The sequence below is a fragment of the Salmo trutta genome, unplaced genomic scaffold, assembly GCF_901001165.1.
Source record: "Salmo trutta unplaced genomic scaffold, fSalTru1.1, whole genome shotgun sequence".
NCBI lineage: Eukaryota > Metazoa > Chordata > Actinopteri > Salmoniformes > Salmonidae > Salmo > Salmo trutta.
Window position 1 is genome coordinate 476,235 of NW_021822674.1, and position 17,452 is coordinate 493,686.

Here is a 17,452-nt window from a genome sequence, read left to right on the forward strand (position 1 = left end):
CATCTCTACCCTTTAGCTCAGTATGGACGTTGCCTGTAATCCACGGCTTCTGGTTGGGGTATGTACGTACAGTCACTGTGGGGACGATGTCATCGAAGCACTTATTTATGCAGCCAGTGACTGATGTGGTGTACTCCTCAAAGCCATCTGAAGAATCCCAGAACATATTCCAGTCTGTGCTAGTAAAACAGTCCTGTAGCTTAGCATCTGCTTCATCTGATCACTTTTTTAATTGACTGAGTCACTGTTGCTTCCTGCTTTAATTTTTGCTTGTACTCTGTGTGTGGAGTAAAGGTGGTCTAGAGGTTTTTTTTACCTCTGGTTGTACATTTAACATGCTAACAGAAATGAGGTAAAACAGATTTAAGTTTCCCTGCATTAAAGTCCCCGGCCACTAGGAGTGCCACCTATGGATGAGAGTTTTCCTGTTTGCTTATGGCGGTGTACAGCTCATTGAGTGCTGTCTTAGTGCCAGCATTGGTCTGTGAGTGGTATGTAGACAGATACGAAAAATACAGATAAAGTCTCTAGGTAGATAGTGTGGTCCACAGTTTATCATGAGATACTCTACCTCAGGCGAGCAAAACCTCGATACTTCCTTAGATATCGTGCACCAGCTGTTGTTTACAAATATGCATAGACCGTCACCCCTCATCTTACCATGAAACATAAGATATTACAGTTTTTAATGTCCTGTAGGTAGGATATACGTGCATTTAGCTCGTCCAATTTATTTTCCAGTGATTGTGCGTTGGCCAATATTACGGATTGCAAAGGCAGATTAGCCACTCGTCGGCGGATCCTCACAAGGCACCATGATCTCTTTCCGCGATATATTTTACATCTCTTTCTCCTGCGAATGACGGGGATAAGGGCCTGTTCAGGTGTCTGTAGTAAATCCCTCTCGTCCGACTCATTAAAGAGAAATTCTTTATCCAGTTCGAGGTGAGTAATCGCTGTTCTGATTTCCAGAAGCTCTTTTCAGTCATAAGAGACGGTAGCAGCAACATTATGTACAAAATGAGCGAAATGTTTGTACCAATAGTTACAATAAGGACAACGTTTTTGATCAATAGGCTAGTTCAGATCAATAGGCTAGTTCAAAAGGTGTGTGATTGTTCATTTTTCAACTAAATAATTTAAAGAGGCAATCTGGAGTTCAAACATTAACAAAGTCGCTGTTTTAGTAAACAGCTGAGGGATTGAGAAAGGTACCCATTCTCAAATTCCTAGACAGAGCTATGGATGCAAGGACTTAACATCCATGAGATCAAAATTATAGTTTTAATCATGTTATGAGGCTATACAGGGTTTTATTTACAATGACATTGTTTACAAATAACCCACTCGGCACACACTGGTTGAATCAATGTTGTATCCACATCCTGTCAACAAAATTACGTTGAACCAACGTGGAATCAACGTTGAATTGACATCTGTGCCCAGTGAGAAAGAACTAAAACAAGCTTCTATTTTGGGTTCTGATGAGGTAAGACAATTGAACAAAGCTCATGAGGAATTTCTAAGTTATTTTCTTCAAGAACCAATGGCTATATGTTATGGATTTAAAAGTAAAAAAAGACTTATGTAGCAATGGCAGAGTGCCCCTTTAAGTGTTGATCCTCTGCAGACGTTTTCATCAGGCCACTCAGTCCATTGATTATAGTGTCACTGTTCACTGAGGCTACTACAACATATGGCTGCATTACAAGGAGAACACAGCATGGTTTCTCGCTTCACATTAAATAATCCCTAGCACTGAGGATTTGTCTGTCTGTTTCTGCGTCTGTTTCTGTGTGTTTGTGTGTGTGTGTGTGTCCATGCGTGCATGTGTGTGTGTGTGTGTGTGTGTGTGTGTGTGTGTGTGTGTGTGTGTGTGTGTGTGTGTGTGTGTGTGTGTGTGTGTGTGTGTGTGTGTGTGTGTGTGTGTGTGTGATCCGATACTGAGGAGCTGCCTGTAGTCTCGGACTCAGGAAGTGAGGGGATTGTGTCAGGGTTCAGTCTGAGGTAAGGACAGGAACAAGAAAACGCCTGACAGAGTGAGGACCTCAGGCATCACAGAACTAAAGGAGTTTTCCCAATAGCCAACTTACTCCCTGAGTAGTGCCCTACTAAAGTAGGGCACTACATTGGGAATAGGGAACAGAACTAAAGGAGTTTTCCCAATAGCCAACTTACTTCATCCAGTAATGTGATGCATTTCAAATCTTTGTGTTGGAAATCTATACTGCTCATAACAAATACGACTAAAACTGGAGAGAGTCTGTGTAACAAGAGGGAGTTGGCACCTTTACACAGCACTGTCCTCTCAGACCCCAGCCCACCCTGTCCCCTGTCCTCTCAGACCCCAGCCCACCCTGTCCCCTCAGACCCCAGCCCACCCAGTCCCCTGTCCTCTCAGACCCCAGCCCACCCTGTCCCCTCAACCCCAGCTCACCCAGTCCCCTGTCCCCTCAGACCCCAGCCCACCCAGTCCCCTGTCCTCTCAGACCCCAGCCCACCATGTCCCCTGTCCTCTCAGACCCCAGCCCACCCTGTCCCCTGTCCTCTCAGACCCCAGCCCACCCAGTCCCCGGTCCTCTCAGACCCCAGCCCACCCTGTCCCCTGTCCTCTCAGACCCCAGCCCACCCTGTCCCCTCAGACCCCAGCCCACCCAGTCCCCTGTCCCTCAGACCCCAGCCCACCCAGTCCCGTCCTCTCAGACCCCAGCCCACTCAGTCCCCTGTCCTCTCAGACCCCAGCCCACCCTGTCCCCTGTCCTCTCAGACCCCAGCCCACTCAGTCCCCTGTCCTCTCAGACCCCAGCCCACTCAGTCCCCTGTCCCCTCAGACCCCAGACCACCCAGTCCCCTGTCCCCTCAGACCCCAGCCCACCCAGTCCCCAGTCCCCTGTCCTCTCAGACCCCAGCCGACTCAGTCCCCTGTCCTCTCAAACCCCAGCCCACCCAGTCCCATGTCCTCTCAAACCCCAGCCCACCCAGTCCCATGTCCCCTGTCCTCTCAGACCCCAGCCCACCCAGTCCCCTGTCCCATCAGACCCCAGCCCACCCAGTCCCATGTCCTCTCAGACCCCAGCCCACCCAGTCCCCTGTCTTCTCAGACCCCAGCCCACCCAGTCCCCAGTTCCCTGTCCTCTCAGACCCCAGCCCACCCAGTCCCCAGCCCCTGTCCTCTCAGACCCTAGCCCACCCAGTCCCCTGTCCCCTCAGACCCCAGCCCACCCAATCCCATGTCCTCTCAGACCCCAGCCCACCCAGTCCCCTGTCCTCTCAGACCCCAGCCCACCCAGTCCCCTGTCCCCTCAGACCCCAGCCCACCCAGTCCCCTGTCCCATGTCCTCTCAGACCCCAGCCCACCCAGTTCCCTGTCCCCGGTCCCCTCAGACCCCAGCACACTCAGTTCCATGTCCCCTCAGACCCCAGCCCACCCAGTCCCCTGTCCTCTCAGACCCCAGCCCATCCTTTCCCCTGTCCTCTCAGACCCCAGCCCACCCAGTCCCATGTCCCCTCAGACCCCAGCCCATCCAGTCCCCTGTCCACTTTGGGAGGCAGGTAGCGGCAGGTAGCCTAATGGTTAGAGAGGGTTGTCAGTTCAAATCTCTGGTGTGATGGGAAAAAGTATGTTGGGAAGTGAGCTGGCAACCGGAAAGCTGATGGTATCAAATCCTACATTCCATCCCCTGCCATTGTGCACTTGAGCAAGGCACTTCACCCCCTCAACAACTGCTGCATGAGCGCCGTAGTATGGCAGCCCCCTGCTCCAACCTGTATATGTATGTGTGTCGGAGGGGTTGGGTTCAAATTTACGTATGACCTTGTGTACAATTGGACGAATAAATCCTAATCTTATAATGAATTGTCTATGTAGTAAACATACTTTAGAACCATATAATGAATTGTCTTTGTAGTAAACACATACACATGATAAAATACGCACTATACACACACATGGATTTTGTACTGTAGATATGTGGTAGTCAGGCTTGGGGAGTAACTGATTACATGTAATCTGTTACATTTAAGGGATTACAAAAACCGGTAGCTGTAATCCGTTACCAGCTAAAATATTGTAATCAGGTTACTTTTTAAAAACTAGAGGATTACTTTTAAATTCAGAAAGGATGTTGGTGAAAAAAATCTTTGTGTGCCGTTCGTCGTGATGAGGAGACCAAGGTGCAGCGTGCTGAGCGCTCATGATACATTTATTTGAACTCAGAACACTAAATCAAAACAATAAACAAAGAAAGACGACCGTCACGTTCTGCAGGCTAAACTGAGCTGCACAAAAATAAGATCCCACACTGAAGGAGGGGAAAAAGGGCTGCCTAAATATGATTCCTAATCAGAGACAACGATAGACAGCTGCCTCTGATTAGGAACCATACTCTAAACACAAAGAAATAGAAAACATAGAAAGGCATAGAATGCCCACCCTACATCACACCCTGACCTAACCCAAAAAATAGAAAATAAACGGCAATCTAAGGTCAGGCGTGACACTTTGACACTCCTTTGTTTTCTCAGTGACATTCAAATCAGCATTGAAAAAAGACGGAAGTTTAAATTTGTTCCACCTGAGCGAGTCTGACCACCAATCAGAGACCACTATGATGACACACCAAATGTGTTTGATGGATTGCGGGAAAAGAGCAGGAATAGGCTTTGGTAGGCCACAGTCCAAGCTATGTCTTCCAATGGTGCGACTGCTGTCGGCATCCAAAGATTATCCAACTTGAATAAACGCTTGGAGGTAAGGATGACAGCAGTGGTGTAGTCTACGGTGATACGGATAACACTTATTATTGATATCTACATAGTACATTGATGTGAATCACACTGCTGTTCTCTCATTTAGCTATTTGCGCCTTAGGGGATTGTGGTTGTTGTGGATGGCTGTTCACAAATCTAAATGTGTATTTAAACACAATCATGGTTGAATTCAAGAAGTTTAAGCTGCCTATCAATCATTGTTTTTGAAACCAGTGGACAGCCAGTGAAAAATGCGCTCTTGCAACAGCTGCATAGTGCGGATCCCAGACTATGGGGCTTTAATTGCTCCATCTAGTTCATGCTGATAAAGAAAATCCATAGGCCTAATGGACACACGCTCAAGCTCGCACACTTCTGATAGACTTAAAGGGGCAATCTAGTTGCTACATCAATTTTTGGAGTACCAGTGGTACTGGTACTGGTGGTACATACAGTGGTACATACAGTACCAGTCAAAAAATAAAGTTTTTCTTTATTTTTACTATTTTCTACATTGTAGAATAATAGTGAAGACATCAAAACTATGAAATAACACAAATGGAATAATGTAGTAACCAAAAAAGTCTAAAACAAATCAAAATATATTTTAAATTTGAGATTCTTCAAAGTAGCCACCCTTCCCGTTGATGACAGATTTTCACATTCTTGGCATTCTCTCAACCAGCTTCATGAGGTAGTCACCTGGAATGCATCTAAATTAACAGGTATGTCTTGTTAAAAGTTAATTTGTGGAATTTATTTTCTTTATAATGCATTTGAGCCAATCAGTTGTGTTGTGACGAGGTATTTTTTTTATTTAACCTTTATTTAACTAGGCAAGACAGTTAAGAATATATTCTTATTTACAATGACGGCCTACAAAAGGTAGGGGTGGTATACACAAGATAGGCCTTTTTGGTTAAAGACCAAGCCCATATTGTAGCAAGAACAGCTCAAATAAGCAAAGAGAAACAACTGTCCATCATTACTTTAAGACATGAAGGTCAGTCAATACGGACAATTTCAAGAACTTTGAAAGTTTATTCAAATGCAGTCACAAAAACCATCAAGCGCTATGATGAAACTGGCTCTCATGAGAACCACCACAAGAAAGAAAGACCCAGAGGTAAAATGAGACTATTGGCTGAGACAAACCTTTACACTAGCCATGAGACTATTGGCTGAGACAAATCCTTACCCTAACTATGAGACTATTGGCTGAGACAAACCCTTACCCTAACTATGAGACTATTGACTAAGACAAACCCTTACCCTAACTATGAGAATATTGGCTAAGACAAACCCTTACCCTAACTATGAGACTATTGGTTGAGACAAACCCTTACCCTAACTATGAGACTATTGGTTGAGACAAACCCTTACCCTAACTATGAGAATATTGACTAAGACAAACCCTTACCCTAACTATGAGAACCATTTGGCTGATCATACAGTAGTTACTGTTGTTCTTGGGTGGTCTAGGCTGGGTTATTGTAAAGTTACTATTGCTTTTTGAGGGTCTAGGTTGGGTTACTGTGAATTTACTCTTGCTCTTTGGGGGTCTAGGCTGGGTTACTGTAAAGTTACTGTTTCTCTTTGGGTTACTGTAATGCATGTATCGGTTGGAATAACAGCAATATAAATACATGTGATGAATGGATTGATTGTCTTACCTTCTACCTCCTCTTCATCACAGACGTGTTTGAGGAATGAGGCCCCTCGGTCCAGCACGGCCTCGTCCTCCATCCTATAATAGTAGAAGAGGAAGAAAGACTGTTCACACTTCTCTTCCAGAGACAACGTGGAGCCATAGCGCTTGGGCTCGTTCACCTGCAGTGTGTTGGGGCTGAGCCTGGTGGTGCTGGACCCACTCATTCTGAACTCATTAAACACTCATCTACAGCTCCTCTTCTGCCACCAGGCCCATCTACAGGTGGTCTTCTCTCTCCAGGATCCTGGCCAGCAAGGCAGCTAGCTACAGCAGGATCCAGGCTGAGGAAGCTCCTGTTCTTCAAGGTATCCAGTGTAGACTAGCTATGGTGTAAGCTAACAACCAGAGATAGTATTTAGTGTCCGCTAGCTACCGGGAGATAGTATCCAGTGTAGTCTAGCTACGGTGTCAGATGGTATCCAGTGTAGGCTAGCTACCAGGTAAATGGTATCCAGTGTAGGCTAGCTACCAGGTAAATGGTATCCAGTGTAGGCTAGCTACCAGGTAAATAGTATCCAGTATAGGCTAGCTACCAGGTAAATAGTATCCAGTATAGGCAAGCTATCAGGTAAATGGTATCCAGTGTAGGCTAGCTACCAGGTAAATAGTATCCAGTATAGGCTAGCTACCAGGTAAATAGTATCCAGTGTAGGCTAGCTACCAGGTAAATAGTATCCAGTATAGGCAAGCTACCAACAGACGGTATCTAGTGTAAACTGGCTAGCGGCAGATAGTTAGCCATCAGGCAGATAGTGACACAGTGACGTAGCTAATCCAGGATAGGATAGTATGGGTAATCCAGGGTAGGATAGCTACTAGGCAGGTACTCTAATATGGGTAATCCAGCCAGAGGGGGCGGTACAAGGTTAGGGATATAGGGACAGGGACAGGGACAGGGTTATAGTGACAGGGTTAGGGTTATAGTGACAGGGTTAGGGTTATAGTGACAGGGTTATAGTGACAGGGTTAGGGTTATAGTGACAGGGTTAGGGATATAGTGACAGGGTTAGGGTTATAGTGACAGGGTTAGGGTTATAGTGACAGGGTTAGGGTGACAGGGTTATAGTGACAGGGTTATAGTGACAGGGTTAGGGTTATAGTGACAGGGTTAGGGTTATAGTGACAGGGTTAGAGTTATAGTGACAAGGTTATAGTGACAGGGTTAGGGTTATTGTGACAGGGTTATTGTGACAGGGTTATAGTGACAGGGTTAGGGTGACAGGGTTAGGGTTATAGTGACAGGGTTAGGGTTATAGTGACAGGGTTAGGGTTATAGTGACAGGGTTAGGGTGACAGGGTTATAGTGACAGGGTTATAGTGACAGGGTTAGGGTTATAGTGACAGGGTTAGAGTTATAGTGACAGGGTTATAGTGACAGGGTTATAGTGACAGGGTTAGGGTTATAGTGACAGGGTTAGGGTTATAGTGACAGGGTTAGGGTTATAGTGACAGGGTTATAGTGACAGGGTTAGGGTTATAATGACAGGGTTATAGTGACAGGGTTAGGGTTATAGTGACAGGGTTAGGGTTATAGTGACAGGGTTATAGTGACAGGGTTAGGGATATAGTGACAGGGTTAAGGTTATAGTGACAGGGTTATAGTGACAGGGTTAGGGATATAGTGACAGGGTTAGGGTTATAGTGACAGGGTTAGGGTTATAGTGACAGGGTTAGGGTGAAAGGGTTAGGGATATAGTGACAGGGTTAGGGTGACAGGGTTAGGGTGACAGGGTTAGGGATATAGTGACAGGGTTAGGGTTATAATGACAGGGTTAGGGTTATAGTGACAGGGTTATAGTGACAAGGTTAGGGTGACAGGGTTAGGGTTATAGTGACAGGGTTAGGGTTATAATGACAGGGTTAGGGTTATAGTGACAGGGTTAGGGTTATAGTGACAGGGTTAGGGTTATAGTGACAGGGTTAGGGATATAGTGACAGGGTTAGGGTTATAGTGACAGGGTTAGGGTTAAAGTGACAGGGTTATAGTGACAGGGTTAGGGTTATAGTGACAGGGTTAGGGTTATAGTGACAGGGTTAGGGTGACAGGGTTATAGTGACAGGGTTAGGGTGACAGGGTTAGGGTTATAGTGACAGGGTTAGGGTTATAGTGACAGGGTTAGGGTTATAGTGACAGGGTTAGGGTGAAAGGGTTATAGTGACAGGGTTAGGGTGACAGGGTTAGGGATTTAGTGACAGGGTTAGGGTTATAGTGACAGGGATAGGGTGACAGGGTTATAGTGACAGGGTTAGGGTGACAGGGTTAGGGATTTAGTGACAGGGTTAGGGTTATAGTGACAGGGTTATAGTGACAGGGTTAGGGTTATAGTGACAGGGTTAGGGTTATAGTGACAGGGTTAGGGTTATAGTGACAGGGTTATAGTGACAGGGTTAGGGATATAGTGACAGGGTTATAGTGACAGGGTTAGGGTTATAGTGACAGGGTTATAGTGACAGGGTTATAGTGACAGGGTTAGGGTTATAGTGACAGGGTTATAGTGACAGGCTTATAGTGACAGGGTTAGGGATATAGTGACAGGGTTATAGTGACAGGGTTAGGGTTATAGTGACAGGGTTAGGGTGACAGGGTTAGGGATTTAGTGACAGGGTTAGGGTTATAGTGACAGGGTTATAGTGACAGGGTTAGGGTTATAGTGACAGGGTTAGGGTTATAGTGACAGGGTTAGGGTTATAGTGACAGGGTTATAGTGACAGGGTTAGGGATATAGTGACAGGGTTATAGTGACAGGGTTAGGGATTTAGTGACAGGGTTAGTGTTATGGTGACAGGGTTATAGTGACAGGGTTATAGTGACAGGGTTAGGGTTATAGTGACAGGGTTAGGGTTATATTGACAGGGTTATAGTGACAGGGTTATAGTGACAGGGTTAGGGATATAGTGACAGGGTTATAGTGACAGGGTTAGGGTTATAGTGACAGGGTTAGGGATATAGTGACAGGGTTAGGGTTATAGTGACAGGGTTATAGTGACAGGGTTATAGTGACAGGGTTAGGGATATAGTGACAGGGTTAGGGTTATAGTGACAGGGTTAGGGATATAGTGACAGGGTTAGGGTTATAGTGACAGGGTTAGGGATATAGTGACAGGGTTAGGGTTATAGTGACAGGGTTATAGTGACAGGGTTATAGTGACAGGGTTAGGGATATAGTGACAGGGTTATAGTGACAGGGTTAGGGTTATAGTGACAGGGTTAGGGATATAGTGACAGGGTTATAGTGACAGGGTTAGGGTTATAGTGACAGGGTTATAGTGACAGGGTTAGGGTTATAGTGACAGGGTTATAGTGACAGGGTTAGAGTGACAGGGTTAGGGTGACACACACTCCATGCCATCCCTTCACTATAACCCCCGCTCCATCCCTTCCCAACCCCAACCCCACTGGATTAGCCCGGCGTTAAGTGACAACATACACCAGCCTGTAACAGACTGTAACAACCATACACCAGCCTGTAACAGACTGTAACAGACTGTAACAACCATACACCAGCCTGTAACAGACTGTAACAGACTGTAACAACCATATACCAGACATACACCAGCCTGTAACAGACTGTAACAACCATACACCAGCCTGTAACAGACTGTAACAGACTGTAACAACCATACACCAGCCTGTAACAGCCTATAACAGACTGTAACAACCATACACCAGCCATACACCAGCCTATAACAGACTGTAACAACAATACACCAGCCATACACCAGCCTGTAACAGACTGTAACAACCATATACAAGCCATACACCAGCCTATAACAGACTGTAAGAGACTGTAACAACGATACACCAGACATACACCAGTCTTTAACAGACTGTAACAACCATACACCAGACATACACCAGTCTGTAACAGACTGTAACAAACATACACCAGACATACACCAGTCTGTACCAGCCTATAACAGACTGTAACAGACTGTAACAAACATACACCAGACATACACCAGCCATACACCAGCCTATAACAGACTGTAACAACCATACACCAGCCATACACCAGCCATACACCAGCCTGTAACAACCATATACCAGCCATACACCAGCCTATAACAGACTGTAACAGACTGTAACAACCATACACCAGCCATACACCAGCCTGTAACAGACTGTAACAAACATACACCAGCCTGTACCAGCCTGTAACAGACTGTAACAACCATACACCAGCCATACACCAGCCATACACCAGCCTGTAACAGTCTGTCGTTGAGACAGACCACATTACGTAGTTGAAGATAGGGCTGTTGCGGTGATCATATTACCGCCACAGGCAGTCCTGAGTCATGACGGCAGTAAAATTCCACGAGACTGTTGAGTCACAGTAATATACTCCTATGGTAGTGCCCAACTCACTAAAACAAATGGCCTGGTACTCAGGGCTCTGTTGTCCCTCCATCAGGTCCTAATGGTCTGGTACTCAGGGCTCTATGGTCCCTCCATCAGGTCCTAATGGCCTGGTACTCAGGTCTCTATGGTCCCTCCATCAGGTCCTAATGGCCTAGTACTCAGGTCTCTATGGTCCCTCCATCAGGTCCTAATGGCCTGGTACTCAGGTCTCTATGGTCCCTCCATCAGGTCCTAATGGCCTAGTACTCAGGTCTCTATGGTCCCTCCATCAGGTCCTAATGGCCTGGTACTCAGGTCTCTATGGTCCCTCCATCAGGTCCTAATGGCCTGGTACTCAGGTCTCTATGGCCCCTCCATCAGGTCCTAATGGCCTGGTACTCAGGTCTCTATTGTCCCTCCATCAGGTCCTAATGGCCTGGTACTCAGGGATCTATGGTCCCTCCATCAGGTCCTAATGGTCTGGTACTCAGGTCTCTACGGTCCCTCCATCAGGTCCTAATGGCCTGGTACTCAGGGCTCTATTGTCCCTTCATCAGGTCCTAATGGCCTGGTACTCAGGTCTCTATGGTCCTTCCATCAGGTCCTAATGGCCTGGTACTCAGGTCTCTATTGTCCCTCCATCAGGTCCTAATGGCCTGGTACTCAGGTCTCTATGGTCCCTCCATCAGGTCCTAATGGCCTGGTACTCAGGTCTCTATTGTCCCTCCATCAGGTCCTAATGGCCTGGTACTCAGGTCTCTATGGCCCCTCCATCAGGTGTTAATGGCCTGGTACTCAGGGCTCTATGGTCCCTCCATCAGGTCCTAATGGTCTGGTACTCAGGTCTCTATTCCCTCCATCAGGTCCTAATGGCCTGGTACTCAGGTCTCTATGGTCCCTCCATCAGGTCCTAATGGCCTGGTACTCAGGTCTCTATGGTCCCTCCATCAGGTCCTAATGTCCTGGTACTCAGGTCTCTATTGTCCCTTCATCAGGTCCTAATGGCCTGGTACTCAGGGCTCTATTGTCCCTCCATCAGGTCCTAATGGCCTGGTACTCAGGGCTCTATTGTCCCTCCATCAGGTCCTAATGGCCTGGTACTCAGGTCTCTACGGTCCCTCCATCACGTCCTAATGGCCTGGTACTCAGGTCTCTATGGTCCCTCCATCAGGTCCTAATGGCCTGGTACTCAGGTCTCTATGGTCCCTCCATCAGGTCCTAATGGCCTGGTACTCAGGGCTCTATTGTCCCTTCATCAGGTCCTGATGGCCTGGTACTCAGGTCTCTATTGTCCCTCCATCAGGTCCTAATGGCCTGGTACTCAGGTCTCTATGGTCCCTCCATCAGGTCCTAATGGCCTGGTACTCAGGGCTCTATGGTCCCTCCATCAGGTCCTAATGGCCTAGTACTCAGGTCTCTATGGTCCCTCCATCAGGTCCTAATGGCCTGGTACTCAGGTCTCTATGGTCCCTCCATCAGGTCCTAATGGCCTAGTTCTCAGGTCTCTATGGTCCCTCCATCAGGTCCTAATGGCCTAGTACTCAGGTCTCTATGGTCCCTCCATCAGGTCCTAATGGCCTAGTACTCAGGGCTCTATGGTCCCTCCATCAGGTCCTAATGGCCTGGTACTCAGGTCTCTATTGTCCCTTCATCAGGTCCTAATGGCCTGGTACTCAGGTCTCTACGGTCCCTCCATCAGGTCCTAATGGCCTGGTACTCAGTGCTCTATGGTCCCTCCATCAGGTCCTAATGGCCTGGTACTCAGGTCTCTATGGTCCCTCCATCAGGTCCTAATGGCCTAGTACTCAGGTCTCTATGGTCCCTCCATCAGGTCCTAATGGCCTGGTACTCAGGGCTCTATGGTCCCTCCATCAGGTCCTAATGGCCTGGTACTCAGGTCTCTATGGTCCCTCCATCAGGTCCTAATGGCCTAGTACTCAGGTCTCTATGGTCCCTCCATCAGGTCCTAATGGCCTGGTACTCAGGGCTCTATGGTCCCTCCATCAGGTCCTAATGGCCTGGTACTCAGGTCTCTATGGTCCCTCCATCAGGTCCTAATGGCCTAGTACTCAGGTCTCTATGGTCCCTCCATCAGGTCCTAATGGCCTAGTACTCAGGTCTATATTGTCCCTTTAACCACTCAGACATCAATGCAAATGAAATCTAAAATCACATCAAACTTATCATCAAAACAGTATCATCATTTTAAAACTCACCTCACTGTGATTTATGAATTTGAACAAAGTTGAAACTGAATGGAAAACATGGTTGTTGTGGATGTTGTTTCATATCCTAAAACAATGAAATGTACTGCGCTTTCTAAGGTGATGATGAATTCAAAACACCCATACACATATTGGAGTGTATACATTGGATTATATATGAGCCAAAGCCCTAAAAAAACCAAATTAAAATAACGATTGTGCCATTATACAATACATAGCGTACCACATATTACACACGGCAGAAAAACATAAAACCAAACTGGTTTAAGATGTCTTTGGTATATAATTGGTCTAGTTAGCCTATACTCCAACATTAAACACATGAATGGCCTTTGATTGTGGACTGTATTATTATGCATACTGGATGGACTGGTAACCTTATGTTATGTTCTAAAATATCTATCCATGAGTCTGGGAGACAATGTATAGGCCTAGGCGATGATGTTGGTTCATTGAATATACAGGGTGGCTTACAGTTAGCTTACAATTATAGTGAATCTGTATTTGATTGTGAATAGCCTAGTCATAAGGCATTTAAAAAATATATATATATATATATATATATATATATATATATATATATATATATATATATATATATAATTAATAGGCTGACATTACCTTTAGCTGCCTGCAATCTCCTTCATTCTCACCATGCCACAGTGCCCTGAATGGAGTTCTTCAAGCACCTGCCTTCTCAATGGTGGCGGTATGATGACTCGAAAGCCCTACAGCAAGCATCCAGACTGAACTGTGAGCTCGTTTCTCCTCTCTAGGTAAGGTTTAAGGCTGTCTGACAGCTCTCCTCCTTTTCCACGAGTGACAATGTCCACGACCTCAGACATCACTGGATCAGTGTGGGTGAACTTTTTCACTTGGACAGATGTAACTGGGGCGTTCGTCACTTCCTTGAAGTAGAAGATTTCAGCCTGGGAGAGCTCTGTGTGTGTGACAGGTAGGGGAAGCCTTGAGAGGCCGTCTGCATTGCAGTGCTGCTCGGACCTTCTGTACTTGATATCATACTGGTGAGCCGATAACAGTAACGCCCATCGCTGCATTCGGCTGGCTGCGAGCGACGGAATGCCAGTGTTGGGACCAAAGATGGAGGTGAGGGGTCAATGGTCCGTCAGCAGTGTGAATCGTCTGCCAAACAGAAACTGATTACATTTCTTACCTCCAAACACGACGGTGAGCACTTCACGTTCTATCTGTGCATAATTGCTGTCGGCTTCACTTAAAGTCCGTGATGCGAAAGCAATTGGCCTTTCTTCACCTGATGGCATGATGTGTGAGACAACAGCACCAACACAATAAGGCAATGCATCACATGCCAACTGTAATGGGAAGTTGGGGTTGAGGAGGATTAGGCCTCTGACTGAGCTAAGGCTGTGTCCACTTCCACTGTTTGGTTTTGTTCAAAAGTTCACGCAATGGCTTTAACATGTTAGCTAGGTTCAGCACAAACTTTGCGTAGTACGTCAGTAGTCCTAAGAATGATCTCAGCTGACTCACGTTCTGTGGGGATGGAGCTTCCACAATGGCCTTCACATTCGATGGCGCCTTGTGGAGCCCCGAACTGTCGATGACGTGGCCCAGGTACTCAACAGAGGGCCGGAAAAGCTCACATTTGTCCTTCCGGACCCTCAGGCCGTACTCCTCCAGTCTCTGTAGTGTAGCGTTCAGGTTTCTCAGGTGCTCCTGCTCGTCTTTGCCGGTGATGAGTAGATCATCGAGGTAACATTGGACCCCAGTGAGCCCGCTCAGTATCTGGTCCATAGCTCTCTGAAACAAGGCCGGAGCTGAGGTGATTCCAAAAGGAAACCTCCGGTACCTGTACAGTCCTTTGTGAGTCACTATGGTCAACAGTTCTAGTACCTGTACTTATGGTCAACAGTTCTTGTGACTCTTGGTCCACATGCATCTGTAGATAGGCCTGACATAAGTCCATCTTACTGAATTTCTGTCCTCCAGCTAAACCAGAAAAGAGGATGTCAATGAGGGCTATTTTTCAGCAGTCAAGACTGAGTTAATGGTGACTTTGAAATCACCACAGAGGCTGAGTGTATGGGTGAAGCCCATTCACTAACATTCCCTGGATCCAATACTCCACTCTTGACAAGTCTGTTTATCTCAGTTTCAACTTTTGGTTTGATGGTGTATGGGACTGGTCTAGCTTTGAAGCATTTTGGCTTGCTGAGTGATTTCTTGGTCAGTTTAATTGTTATGTCTTTCATACCGCCAAGTTCTCCTTTGAACACATCCGCGTGTTTCCTCAATATCCCTTGTAGGTTTGTGTCCTCTTTTGCAACCATGTGAATTTCCTGCCAGTTTAGTTTGATCTTTTCCAGCCATGGTTGCCTTTCACAATGTAGAGTGGTAGCTTCACATTCTGTTTGTTGAGCTACACTGTAACAATCACACTTCCTCTCACTGGAACAATCTCACCGGTGTATGTTTTCAGCGTCATCTTTGTGGGCTGTAGTGTGAGGTGATGTAGTTTGTCATTGTATACAGCCTCAGACAGCACAGATATGGCTGCTCCAGTGTCCACTTGCATCTGTAATGCGTTTCCATCCAGTAGTGGTGTCACCCAGTATCCGTGTCCATTGTTTGAAATGGACAAAACATGCAAAGATTCTTCCCCTTCAGACAGGGTATCACTTTGTTCATCCTCTGTGTGCTCCATTTTATGCACTTTCTTTTTGTACTTCCTGAAGTCGCTTTTCCTTTGTTCAGTACTTTTGTTTGATCGTGTCTTTTTGTTTTTACATGCACATTCAATGTGACCCTTTTTCCCAGAACTTCTGCAGTCTAAGTCTTTGCACCAACACTCACCTCTTTGTGACCTGGTTTCTCACAGTGATAGCATGGCTTGCCACCTACTGCCTTGTTTTTAAACACCTTATGCACTTGGGTAGATGCACTTAGCTGTTGTGCGTCTTTATTTGCCATTTCCATTGATGTACTCACTTCTATTGCTCTCTGCAATGTTAAGTTACTCTCAGTTAAAAGGCGTTTCTGAATTGCCTCGCTGCGCATGCCACACACTAACCGATCACGTATAGTGTCACTCAGTGATCGCCTAAATTCCCAGTGTTCAGATAACTGTTTCAATACAGTCACAAACTGTGAGATTGATTCCTCCTCCTCTTGATTTCTCTTATGAAACCTGAATCTCTCTGCGATTATCAGTGGTTTGGGAGAATAATGTCCTTTTAAGATAGCCACAATTTCCTCATATGATTTATCACCAGGTTTTTCAGGCGTTACTAGGCTGAGCAGTAGATTGAATGTTTTCCTCCCATTACAGTCAAAAATGTTGGCACAACTACTTCTACTTTAATTCCATTTACCAACACAAAGTACTTACACAGAATGTTTTAAGAACTCCATTGTTCCACAGATTCATCAAATGTTCCTATATTTCCAACCAATGCAGACATTTTCGGTTTATTATTTTTCTTTCTCACACTTTTCAGACGGTGCCTTACTCCGAGAACCTTTTTTTTCCTTCTTCTTTTCACTCACAGTGACTTCCTGCAGCGAAACTCTTCCTATCCCTCGAGGCTCTTGTTGCTGTGACATCAGAAGCTAGCTAGCATCACTAGACTGGCTAGCTCCAAGTTTTCTTTGCATCTTTCTACAGAAAAAAAAAATATTAAACTCAGACTTTCTACCGAAAACAATGAACACAAATGTGAGAATGTTTCTTCCTCGTCGCCACTGTTGTTCAAATCAAATCAAAATCCAACTTTATTTGTCACATGAGCTGTAATACAACAAGTGTAGACCTTACCGTGAAATGCTTACTTACAAACACTTAACCAACAATGCAGTCCAAGAAGAGTTAAGAAAATATTTACCAAATAAACTAAAGTAAAAAATAATAAAAAGTAACACAATAAATTAACAATAACGAGGCTATATACAGGGGGTACCGGTACCGAGTCTTTGTGCAGGGGTACAGGTTAGTCCAGGTAATTTGTACATGTAGGTAGGGGTGAAGAGACGATGTATAGATAATTAACAGCGAGTAGCAGCAGTGTACAAAACAAATGGAGGGGGGGACGTTTCAACGTAATAGTCCAGTGGTAATTTTATTAATTGTTCAGCAGTCTTATGGCTTGGGGGTAGAAGCCGTTAAGGAGCCTTTTGGTCCTAGATTTGGCACTTCGGTACTGCTTGCCATGCGGTAGAAGAGAAAGCAGTCTATGACTTGGGAGACTGGAGTCTCTGACAATTTTTTGGGCTTTCCTCTGACATTGCCTATTATATAGGTCCTGGATGGCAGGAAGCTTGGCCCCAGTGATGTACTGGGCCGTACGTACGCACTACCTACTGTGGCGCATTAGGGTCAGATGCCGAGCAGTTGCCATACCAGGCAGTGATGCAACCGTTCATGATGCTCTTGATGGTGCAGCTGTA

At 45.9% G+C, this 17,452-nt stretch overlaps 1 protein-coding gene across 3 annotated transcripts in view; it reads right to left on the minus strand.

Moving 5' to 3' along the window:
- LOC115183167 (electrogenic sodium bicarbonate cotransporter 1) overlaps nt 1-17,452 on the minus strand; it is a 227,889-nt gene that overhangs the window by 196,818 nt on the left and 13,619 nt on the right. For all 3 annotated transcript variants that reach the window (XM_029744503.1, XM_029744505.1, XM_029744504.1), the window contains one exon: nt 6,423-6,496. In XM_029744503.1, the coding sequence (XP_029600363.1) occupies nt 6,423-6,496 (74 nt within the window). The remainder of the gene's footprint in view (nt 1-6,422; nt 6,497-17,452) is intronic.